The 12,008-nt window shown below is 40.9% G+C and overlaps 1 protein-coding gene across 1 annotated transcript in view; it reads left to right on the top strand.

Annotated features, from left to right (window-relative positions):
* The window catches only part of LNX2 (ligand of numb-protein X 2), a 59,517-nt gene extending 49,660 nt beyond the window's left edge, over positions 1 to 9,857 (top strand). Inside the window, exons 7-10 of the mRNA XM_058824874.1 lie at positions 667 to 844; positions 2,559 to 2,790; positions 4,526 to 4,684; positions 7,494 to 9,857. Coding sequence (XP_058680857.1) covers positions 667 to 844; positions 2,559 to 2,790; positions 4,526 to 4,684; positions 7,494 to 7,629 — 705 coding nt within the window. The 3' untranslated portion in view covers positions 7,630 to 9,857. The remainder of the gene's footprint in view (positions 1 to 666; positions 845 to 2,558; positions 2,791 to 4,525; positions 4,685 to 7,493) is intronic.
* The last annotated feature ends 2,151 nt before the right edge of the window (positions 9,858 to 12,008 follow it).

Below are 12,008 nucleotides of genomic sequence, written 5' to 3'. Positions count from 1 at the left end.
TATAGGATCTCTTCCTGTTTCAAGCTTGAGTCTTCATTATAATCATTAGGGAGGCTGCCCAAGGTACCCATTACAAGCCATTAGTATCAATTGGCCTTAGTTTGTGCTCTGGGGGTTCTACATACCAGCTGCAAAAGAGAACATGATGCATAAGGGCTTTAAAGAGTCTCTTACTGTCATCATGAAAACATGTTTTCATTTCTTAAGAGCTTCTTTGTAGTTCTGGGGCATATTCTACTGACAAATGAAGTAATGCTGATGTTCACCAAGACTTTAAAAGATGTTTATCTGGTTTGTCTCCAGACTTTTGACCATATGGTTTTGTAGTGCAGCCCTAAAATTTAGCTTCTTCCAGTGTAGGATATAAATAAAAACTAGAGTGGGATTTCAAGATAGGCCTTTATAAGCTTTCTATCTGTGTTTAAGTATCTACATCCAGGGGTTTTTGTTAGTGAATTGGGGTCTTTTTTGGAGGAATCGGGGATTTGACCCAGAAGAAATCCAGCCAAAGCTGGTTTCTGGTACTTTGTCATTTTAAACTGTTCCATTAACGTGCCAAAGTGTGGCTTTGGTGTGTTATTTAGTTGATTTGTTCTGGTTTTCAGTTTTTGTTTGCTTGTTTTTTCTTCCTTAGTTTTAACAATGTTATTTTTCCTTATTGAACAGGATCTCTCCCAGTGTGTTACATGCCAAGAAAAGCACATTACTGTGAAAAAAGAGCCACATGAATCTCTGGGAATGACAGTGGCAGGAGGCAGAGGCAGCAAAAGTGGCGAACTGCCCATCTTTGTGACAAGTGTGCAGCCTCACGGGTGCTTGGCAAGAGACGGCAGGATTAAACGAGGTGGGGTTTGCCTTCCCTGGTGGCAGGGCTGCTTCTGGTTGCTTTTTGATCACTGTGTTCTCTGGAATCAGGTGGTGTCAAAAAATCTTGTCACGGATGTAGGAAAATGCTTATGGATGCTTTTCTTCATGATTTAATAATGGAAATACAGTATTTCATGTTGCACTTTCACCTTTTATGGGAAGGGGATGTTTACAGCATGATAGCAGGGGAAGTGGATAAGATCAGGAAATGTATGGTTAAATTCTTTAAAGCTGATGGTATTCCCCTGAGCTGAGGGTCTGCTGTGATGCAGACACATCCTGTTTTCATGTGTGATTTAGTGGGTTGTACCACATCTCTGTCCAAGGAATCTCTGCTCCCTGGTGTAATACCTGAACAGCAGAGAAGCTCTGCTGACAGGCTACAGCTCACCCACATAAAATTTGCCCCAAAAGAAGCTTCATCAGTGTTAATCCTGGTTCCCAAAAGCTTTCTTGTCCTCTGGGACATCATGAGTTTGCTGGTCTTTGAGGGTGCTGCAACACCTGTCCTTGTTCCCTGGCTTTGTAAAAGAGAATAAGGTGGCAGAAATTAGGCTCAGCGTAGATGAAGGCAGTCCTGCATAATGGATAGCAAAGCATTTGATGATTAAAATGTATTATGTCATATGTGAATCAGAGACTGCCTTTGGGATCTCTGTGATTCACAGTTCACAGAATTACAGAATGTTTCGAGAAAGAAATTTAGGGAAAAACTTCACAGATTGTACATTTAAAAGAACAGTGTGGGAGCATCTTTCTATGTTTCTGAGAAAGGGAGATTTACACCCACACACCAGCAGGTATGCTTTCTTTTTCTGTACTACTATGAAAAACACACTTGATAGAACAATCGCTATTGTTCTTTCATTGTGTAACGTTAAAGTGGCCGCAGAAGCTACTGGGAGGAAAAGCCTTTCAAAAACTGAGTCTCATACCAAATGTGACCCAGGCGTTTGCACTTTTGCTCTGTTTTTTGTGGCTTTCATTGGTGAGACGTTGTTTGAAAAAGGAGTCTGCCACTGGATAGTTAATAACGTTCTTGTTTATATCCTGGGGCTTTTTAAAAAACATAAAACTGAAATTGTGGAAATCTTTTTCTGGCTTTGATATTTTCCAGATTAGCTTTGTAGAGATGCTTCTTTTCTGTCTTTGGATTAACTGAGTTTTGTACCAAACTTTCCAGTAGTTTTTGAATTCAATTTTCTTCTTCCAAGTGACAAGTTATTAAAACCAGATGAATTAAAGCACTCTGTGGAACCTCACCTGTCTCCAATAATTGGTTACTTTGAGGTGCCTGCATTGTTCCTGCCATCATTCTTCCTTCACTTTTAAAGTTAGGGTGAGCCCAAGATCCTCATCTGGAAACAGTTGTGTCATGGCATCTGCAGCAGCAGTTGCAGCCAAGCTGATGAGGTGCTTAAGTAATTTCTATTTCAGATTCTCAGGGCATTATACATAGGAGTCACAGTATTTGGTGTGTATGTGGAAATAAATTACACTGATCCAATTTGATAGAAGCTCAATACATTAAAGTTTCAAACTGACAATATAAAGGCTTCAGAGCTCCTAGTCTGTTAGTTCAGACTGTCTCAGGTCCAAAGACTGTAGTATGGAGTGAGACCCTGGCCTGGGAGGTGTGTGGGTGGGCAGGACTGTCAGACTGATGTGCTCTCCCTCGTGGCTTTGCACAGGTGATGTGCTGCTGAACATCAACGGGATTGATCTCACCAACCTGAGTCACAGCGAGGCCGTGGCCATGCTGAAGGCTAGTGCTGCCTCTTCAGTAGTTGCCCTGAAAGCCCTGGAAGTCCAGATTGTGGAGGAACAGCCCCAGGCTGATGAGGAACAATTGAGTACCATCAGTGAAAATGAATACGATGCCAGCTGGTCACCATCCTGGGTCATGTGGCTGGGACTTCCAAGGTACGGAATTAATTGGTTAAGTACTTATTTAGGTGCTTCGAGCTAAGTCCTGCAAGAGACATAAAGAAGCAGAGACCTGCATAGTTGCAGCACATCTGCCCTTATTTCTACCTGGCCATCTCAGCTGTATTCAGTTGGCAGTGTGCTTAGAAAGTGGGCTGTGAACAGGAGCAATGTTTCCTTAGCAAACTCGAAGATGAATAGACTGGTTTTGTCCCTTCACAAATCGTAGTAACTACCCATGTGGAGTCTTCTGTTCAGACAGAATTAATATTTTTTTATTGTTTTATTGTACTGTGACTTTCTGTAGAATATCTAAAATCAGAGAAATTACTAATAAAACCACCAAGTATATATCCATCTGTCTCTTTGCTAATCTGCTACCTAAGTTCATGAGGCCAAATACTTAACTTCAGAATATTGCATCAGATTTTGGCCATTCTGACAGACTCTTGACATGTCCTCTGCCAAGACTGTAGCTGTGTAACTATAGGCTCACAGTGGTTTTTTTTTTTTTTTCAAGAGTCCACTACCATCTCTGCCAAACACAAAAACTCTTAGAGATTTGCAGCAAGCTTCCTCCCCTTAGCTACTCTGCAATCTGATGGACATCACTTCATTTGTACTCCTCACTCTCTCAAAGCTGCAGCTGTAATCTCATTCTGGCATCATTGTTATCAAGAAGAATTCCTTCTGCAGCTAATAGAGTTGTTAACTTTAGTCAGGGCATGCAGGTTAATTCCTTTCCCTCTGATGGATTTACCAGATCTGTACTTCAAGTGTAAAATCACAACACGAACCTGACTGAGAGCAGAATGCAGCTGAAGATAACAGAGCCATGCATTGGCCCTACAGAGGTTTCACTTTTTCTGAGTTTAACTGTCAATTAATTTATCTTCTAATTAAGTATTAATGAGTAATCTTAATAAATGGCTCTCAGTTTTGGTAAATATACTTCCTTTTCATGCTTTAGCAGCAGTTTATTTCCTACCTAGTGGTTTATTTCTTTCATGCTACAGATGCCATTTGTGCTCCTAACATTATGCTATGCATTGTGCTTTAAAGCAGTGCCAAACAACCGTAAGGAACTTGGTATCTTCTTACTGAAAAGTTAATTTCTATGTCTGTTTATTTTTTAAGTTACAGTCATTGCCAACTTTACTGGTGAGAATTAATTTTCACTAGGGCTGATAACATATAGTTAGTGAAGTGTGATCTGAATTATTTACATTCTTTGTAATAAAATGGTTAGTCATTTATATTTTCATTACTGGTGATGAATCAGTACAGAGGTAATGAAGATTGTGCATGGGTTTTTAATTTTTACTTAAAGTAGTAAAAGCTTAAATTGGCTAGGGGTGGAAGACAGATGCTCTGCATTTTTGACTTGCAGACTGAACACATCAGGTATTGATTTTCCACCCACATTGTTGCCACCTGTGGAATCCAAAAATGCAGTTCTGTTACTGTCAGTTTGAAGAGTTAACTAAGTGTTTAAGTAATTATTCTAACACTGCATTACTTCTTTTAAAGCACTTTTCTGTCTCAAGATTATGGGATTTTTTGGTAATTGGTATGAATATTGCAAAATGACTTTGGGAACAGAGGTCTAATCACCTCCCTTCCCTTCTCTGCCGCACTCAGCTCAGTGGTAATGGTGAGATAGCAGCTGTTGTGCCTACTGTGGAACCATACATGGCTTTTTCTCTTGTTGTCCTGTGCTTCCATTCGGCAGCTGCCTGCACAGCTGCCATGACGTGGTGCTGCGGCGGAGCAACCTGGGCAGCTGGGGCTTCAGCATCGTCGGGGGCTACGAGGAGAACCACACCAACCAGCCCTTCTTCATTAAAACCATTGTTCTGGGAACTCCTGCCTACTTCGACGGGAGATTAAAGTAAGCCAAAGTAGCAATGGGAGAAGTAATAAAAATAGTAATAAAAGCAACAATAAGGAACCACTTTTAAATAGTTACGTGCAACTAATTGCTTAAGGAGATGCATCTTGGGCTGCTGGACCATGCAGCTCTGTAGTGCATTTCCCTCCCTGATGAGTGGGATGCAGGGAGGTAACAGGGTGTCTCTGTTGGGGAAGGGGCACCTCAGAGGAGATGGCACCTCCTGTGATCTTCCTCAGTTGTGCTGCTGATGTCACCTGCTGTCTCCCTGTTGAACTCCACATTAGGCCAAGAGAATGTGCACTGTAAATGTGCAGAACTAGCTAGTTTTTGTCTTCCTATAAAACAGCTAAAAGTTAGAGCTTCACTTCTGCAAAGTGGGCAAAACTGCTTTATGCTTTCACATAGCCTTCTGAAGCCACTGGAAACTGATACTGAAGATGGGTGCTGCTGCTTTAATAGAAGGGCAAGAAAGTACATGATAAAGACTTCTGAAAAGATTAAGGACCCAAGTCCCCATGGCATTACCCAGTCATTAGCTGGCAGGAAAGTCACTGATAAATGAAGCGAGTTCAGCAGAAGCCCCTGAGATGGTGGAGCTGGAGCACTTGCCCCACAAGGAGAAGGCTTCAGGGGCAGCCAGCAGCCCTTTCCAGTACTTACCTGCACATTGTCAAGGAGACAGGGCCCAATGGTGCAGGGTGAGAGGATGAGTGACAACAGGCACAAATTGAACTAAAGAGCTTGAGGTTGGTTATGAGAAGAAACTATTTCCCCATGACGATGGTCAGGCAATGGCATAAGTTGCATGGTCTCTGCCCTAGGAGGTTTCTGTGACTACTGGGTAAAGCCCTGGGAGTCCTGGTCACAGCTTACAGCTGACCTTGCTTGCAGTAGAAGGTTGGGCTGTAGAGCTCCTGAGGTCCCTTCTGACCTTAAAGATTGTATGATTTTGCTTACACATTACATTTGGATGCAGGTCCCAGGTTTGGTATCCAGATATACATCTTAGCCTCATGTACGATTAGTTCAGAACTAGGACGTAAAATTCCCATTAAGGGTTGTTCTCTTGTTCATAAACTTGATTTTTTGTGAAGGTGGTAGTCAAGAATATACAACTTGAAGTTTCATGGCATGATTTTTACATGCAGATATTCTTACAAAGTGTCTTAAGAAAAGAATGTACTTATGCCTAGAGCCTTGACAGTAATTGATTTTTCAGTTCAGTGACTAAATAAATAAATGAAAAAATAACTTGGCTGAACATAAAATTACTTTTTTTTTAAACTGTGGAACAGTTTGGATTAAATTAAAGATCTCGGTTCAACTCAAATTATTTCAGATTAGAGACTTAATAACTAGAAGTCTTTACACAAGTGGAAGTTCAAGCATCATTCCTAAGAAGAGTGGAAGAATCATTATGGTCACATTTACCCCCTTGTAACCTATGGAAAATACGCTCTTGTGTGATAATGTGACGTAGTGCTCTCTTTTCAAATGTCTGTTTTACTCAAAATATGGACTTAAAAACGGGCCATCTGCCCCTTCGAACCTGCACCTGGAGTTATTGTGGGACAGGTCTCTTCTAAAGCTGTTCCATTTTGTTTAAATTATCTAAATGTTAGGCTGGAGAGGAAGGGAATAAATAACTTCACAGTTCAATAGTTTAGACAGTTTTCTGCTTACATGATCTGTCTGGTGTGATTTTATAGAAGGCAAAATGGCTTCCTTGGAAAGGCTGTGGGAGTGAGATGTCATGCAGTGAACTGTAGCACCTTGGGTTTGGGTGATGGGGTTCCTTGGTTCAGGAGAGAAGGACTTTTGAGTGCACATTTGACTGGTGTTGGTAACTCTGCTCCCTCTTCCTCTGCTCTGCCCTAGGGAAAGCTCAGGAGAGCTTCTTTCTGCCACCCATATTGGTGCCTTCAATACTTTAGAGGATCAGTTTCAGGAAAAGTCCTGTTTGATCTCCAAGTCACATTTGACTACTTTGGGGAATGTCACACACTCAAGTTGCAAAGCAGAGGTGTCTAGAGAAGGAACGTGCTCAAAACAGAAAGAAATTAGGTGGATTTTTGAAGTTTCTCTTGAGGTTTTAAAAACCAGAACTTAACCCTTTGAGGTCATTTTTTTCAGGGCCAGCAAATGGCACCCTCACAAATTCTGTTACCCAATCCAAAATGCAGAGATGCTGCAATTGAACCATCTGCTGAGGGACATTTCAAGCCAAATGGTTATATTTGACAAAATCATAAGCCACTGAAAACAAGGTTCTTAGTTGGAATGTGGTTGGTTGGTAACCATAATATCTTTACTTACACCTCCTACAGTAAAGGCATGTTTGGTGTAAATGTGTTATAATCCACACAAACAAACAGAAGTGCTTCTGTCATGCACATGGTATCTCATTTCTCTTGACTCCATTAGGTCTTCCCAAATGTCTCTTCTCATGTTTCTATACAGGTCAGTTCTTAAATGCAGAAGCATATTGGTATTAGAATGGAAATAGAGTGATTTGGGAATTTCCCAGATGAGTTTCAGATTAATCCTTGAGCAGTTGGAAGTTGGAAGGGACCTTTAAAAAGTTATCTTGTCCAACCCTCCTGGAATGGGCAGGGGCATCATTCAGTAGTAGGACAGACTTCAAATTGAACTGCTTTGGGAACTTTAGTGACACTTCCAGCCTGAATCAAAGGAGCAAAGTACCTACCTCCTACCACCCCAGCAGTGCAGTGCTGTTTGTTGGTGTGTGCTAATTACTGCAGAGCAGGTCTCATAATGTGTTCTTCTTTCTTCTTGTGTTTTTTAGGTGTGGTGATATGATTGTTGCTGTAAACGGACTATCCACGGTTGGAATGAGTCATTCTGCACTCGTTCCCATGCTGAAGGAGCAGAGGAACAAAGTGACTTTAACAGTGATTTGCTGGCCTGGAAGCCTCATATAGAGTTGTGAATCAATTTGGTTCAAGCAGCATCTTTTTCTAGATAGCTGGCACAAAAATCTCCTCTTTTTCCCCCCTATTGATACAGCTGGTTAAAAGCAGGGCCAAAACTGCTGTATGTTCCTTTTTTACAGGCCTCTCAGACTTACTCTACCTGTTCTGCCATCCTGAAATAGCTATTCCTGTTTGCTATGTCTATTGCTGACACAAATGCAGATATATTCGAGCTCACAGAGAAACCCCCACTGCACCATGGCTGTCACTGAGCTTTTCCCATCAGGGTTGTAGGGTCTGCAGAAGGACTTAGCTGTTCTTTGGGTTTCTCTGCAAAGTCCTCAAGTTGTGTTGTGATATATAAATGTAACATTCATGTGCCCTCTCTTCCTGGCAAAGAGAACATGTGTCAGTACCAGAATGACACATCTGTCTGCTGCTGTGAACCAAAGCCTGTTTCCAAAGGTTACATCTCTTCATTTTGTAAACCTTTCTGGTTTGATCCCCCATATTTTGGACTGCTTCAAGTATTCCATCTTACTCATCACAAATCAGTTGGTCCCCCAAATTTTTCTTACTAGGCATCAATGTTCATAGAAAAGTAGGAAAAAAGCCTGATATTACTAGAATTTTTATAAAGTGCAATAATTGGACTTTTTGTTAGGAAACTTTAATATATTACAGAGTTTGTACCCTACACAAGAAATACGGAAGTGATTCCCGTTGCAGTGCTGGCAAGGATTCGTGTGCCCAAGGTCTCCTTTGAGTGAATGGCTTGCAGTGCTTTACAAATGAATGTTTTGCTATGTCAGAGAATTTTGATGAACATTTTTATGAGGATCATTTTTACCGTTTCTATTGTAGTTGTCAGCTCTCTTTATTCAAGTGTGGAAACAATACTTTGACTAGTACTTTCTAAATGAGAGAATTATTTCCAGGGAAAAAAGCAAGCTATTAAGAAACCATATGTTATGGTTTACAGGTGAGCAGGCTGGAAGGAAAGCTCTTTGATTTCAAGTCCAACTGCAAAGTAAGCTGCAAAGTTCACTCTTACTGTCACCTCTTTACAAATGTGCAAATGCCTTGATATCAATTGCTGAAAAGAGCTCTTTTGCATTTCAGGATTTTTTTTTCCCTTTAGAGAGCACCTGCTATTAAGTTTTCAGTAATACTGTTTGTCTTGGATTGTATTTAATATTTTTACAAACCAACCTGTAACTTCTAGACTTTGCCTTTCCATGATATTTGCAGGCTAAGCACCCACTTGTTTTAGAAAAGAGGGGTGGAGCACAGAAAGAAATGTGCTGACCTGGAGCTAACCCTGTGTGTTGTCAGTGTTCTCAATATTTGAAAAGAGCTTCGTTTATAAACCAGGTTCCCAGCCTGAACTGATTTAATGAATGACCTCTGTATTGTATTATTAATTACCAGAGAATGTATTTGAGAGTCACAGCATATTTCAATTGTGAAGCATGAACTTTATTTTCAAACTCAGCTGGTGTAATATCGGGGCATATTATTGCATGTCATCAATTCCAGTAGCTTTGTTTTCAAAAGAAATAAAGTTACTCTTTGGCAAAAACAAAAAAAAAAAAAAAAAAAAAAAGAAAAGGAAAAAAAAGAAAAAAAAAAGCTAAGAATCTCATATGGTTTTATTCCTCTATGTAATGTATACTATTGGTTTAATTTCATAATATTAAAATACAAAATAATGTCCTGTCCAGTATATTACTGTAGTGAGAATCCTTGTTTCTGAAGCAAACACCAAATTTATTTGATACTCTTGACTAATCAGTCAGAAAAAAACAGTTTTCTCCCATCCCCAGATGGTGTTTAACTGTATGCTTTGCCCTTATGCAGACTTTTTTGTGAAGTACATCTTAGTGTGTAGGCTTTAGGGAAGTTTTTGACATATGTACTAGATTTAGTGGTTTTTATTTTAAAAATTACACTTTTCATTCAAAATCCTGAAAAAAAAATTTTTAGAATTTTTTTTTCCTTTTATATGTTAAATGTAGCAAAAGCATGGGTTAGCTTAAACTGTGCAGTTTTGTTTCTGTGTGCTGTAGCTTTTGATCAGAATATCTAAGCGATAAAACTTCAGAATAAATTCACTTCTTGAATCCTCTTTCCCCTTTCTCTTGTAGCAGCATAGTTTGGTTTGGTTTTCTGTGCCTTCTGTTTTAAATTATTTCAATTTTTTTTTCCAAATATTGCTATCTAATTGTATGGTATTAATGAAGGATGAATGAAAATAAAAGTTCATTCTACACATTGTAATAACTCAGAAGTGTTGTCTCACTCTTTGCAAAAGATACGGGGAGCTCAGTGCAGACTTGTTTAAAGATAATTTTTTCTCTCCTGTGATTTATCATAAATTACAGTTGGTGAATGTACCATAAAGGCCTGAGGGTATGCTCACCCTGCCAGGGTGACATACCAGCTGTTTAACCATTAATCCCAGCACTGAGAAGTGTTTCTGAAGTGGAGGTAAGGTCTGTGCTTTATGGTACTTTGCCACAAGTAGCGTTTCCTCTTTCCCCCTCCAAGGCAGCTGGTACTGATCAGCTGGAGGGTGTTTTCACAGCACAGACTTGATGCAAGGAGACAGTCTTGCTGGAAACATCAGTTCTACAGCTGAAACTTGAGCCTCCTGGTTCTCAATTCCCATCTCCGTCTCCTGCAGGCAAGGATGCTCTATCCTTAGATGTCTGCAATGGTAGACTGAGTCTAAAAACAATTTCTCAGTGATTTGCAGTAAAGATGCCCAGACTCTGTATTGCTGCTCCTTGCAGTAGTTATGAAGAGTTGAGTTCCTTTAAAAGAGAGCCGTGCCTGTGCACAGAAAGGCAGAAGAAACCTGCCACATCTGCCAGTAGATTATGAGGTCTGGTGTTGCTTGTAAGGTAGGAGCCAGACCATCAGAGTTTTGGTTTTACAGACAGATAATTGAGTTCATTGCTGCAGGGGGAGGTGCACAGCGCTTGTGTAAGGTGGTGGACTTGGTCATCTGTGTGCTGGCACTTCATGGAAGGAACGCCTTTTCCAAACAACCCTGGGGATCCCCAGCTAAGAATGTGAAAGAGCTTATTCTGCATCACAGCATGCCAATAAAGTGAAATGTAGAAAGCTTGTTTGCCATGCTGAACTTTTTCCTTACAGTCATGAACAACTGAGGGGAAAATCAATGCCACAGTGCCACAGAAAGATGCAAAATATATAGTAAGAATATATTTTAAAATTCTGTAATAGATCTGGGGTGGATATGATGAAAATCTGAGCTTGGTTCTCAGAATGTGACCCAGACAACATCAGAAGCAAGGCAAATTCTTTAAAAAAAAAAAAAAACTTACTTCTGAGGCAATTTTAATGGCTCATAAACATGCAGTAACAAACTAAGGTGGGAAATCCTGATGACTTAAAAGGTATGTGCATGCCAGGCAGGACAAGGGAAAAGGTGGTGTAATGCCAAGGAAGGTCAGTGAACATCCTCATCCCAGCTGTCTCAGGCAGCTTCTAGGTGAGCTTAGGTACCTAAAAAGAGGTTCTTTGCAGACACATAGAGAAAGGAGAGACCTTGCCACACCTGAAATAAATTGTCTTGCTAGTGAAGAACAATTCTTAAATTACATGTTGCTCAGAGGATGAGAAGGTTTTAGACTTTATACTTCTGGGACAATTCAAATAACATTATATGAATAAGAAATCTTACTCAACTAAATGTTGATGTTGCCCTTCTGTTTGTTGCCTTACCTCACATGGCTGAGTCTCCTGAATAGCAGCAGAGTATGGATGCAACACCCATGTCAGTGATGCATTGCAGCTGACAGTGGTGATGAAATCCCTTCTGTAGAGTCACACAGGAAACTCAGAAATCAAATCAGTTCAAGAGTGGTTACAGACAGCCTGCTCAGTGTCAGCTGTGGCATCCACGGGGCCTGGAGCTGATTAGGAGAAGGAATATGGTTGGGTTTGGGGGTTGTTTGTGTTGTTGAGCTATGCTGGTAAAGGCTGGCTGGGGGAGTCTCTGGGTTGTAAGCACAGCCAAACAAACAGCATGCTCCTCACTGGGGAAAGCCAAGTTTGTGTGCAGAAGGAGGGAGGAGGGCCAAGCGCTCCCATCACAAGCTGGGGAGGAATTGGGCATGAAATAGAAGGGCAGAGCCTGCTCTGTGACTCTAAAGGGCAAATACCACATCTAGGAGGGGCTGCCCCTCTTTGTTCTCCTTCACAAGTAGTAGCCTTGACTTCCAGACCTTTCCTACCCTGGCTTAGCCACAGCAACCAGGTGTAGAGACCCTGTAGAGACCGTGGCTGATGTTCAGAGAGGAGAGGGAATAGCTTTGAGGCCACTTTGCATCCCACAGCAGCCTGCTGTGGTGGCGAAT

This window comes from Ammospiza caudacuta, chromosome 2, assembly GCF_027887145.1.
Source record: "Ammospiza caudacuta isolate bAmmCau1 chromosome 2, bAmmCau1.pri, whole genome shotgun sequence".
Lineage (NCBI taxonomy): Eukaryota > Metazoa > Chordata > Aves > Passeriformes > Passerellidae > Ammospiza > Ammospiza caudacuta.
The sequence above is the reverse complement of the archived record's forward strand: the minus strand, read 5'-3'. Positions and strand labels throughout refer to the sequence as shown.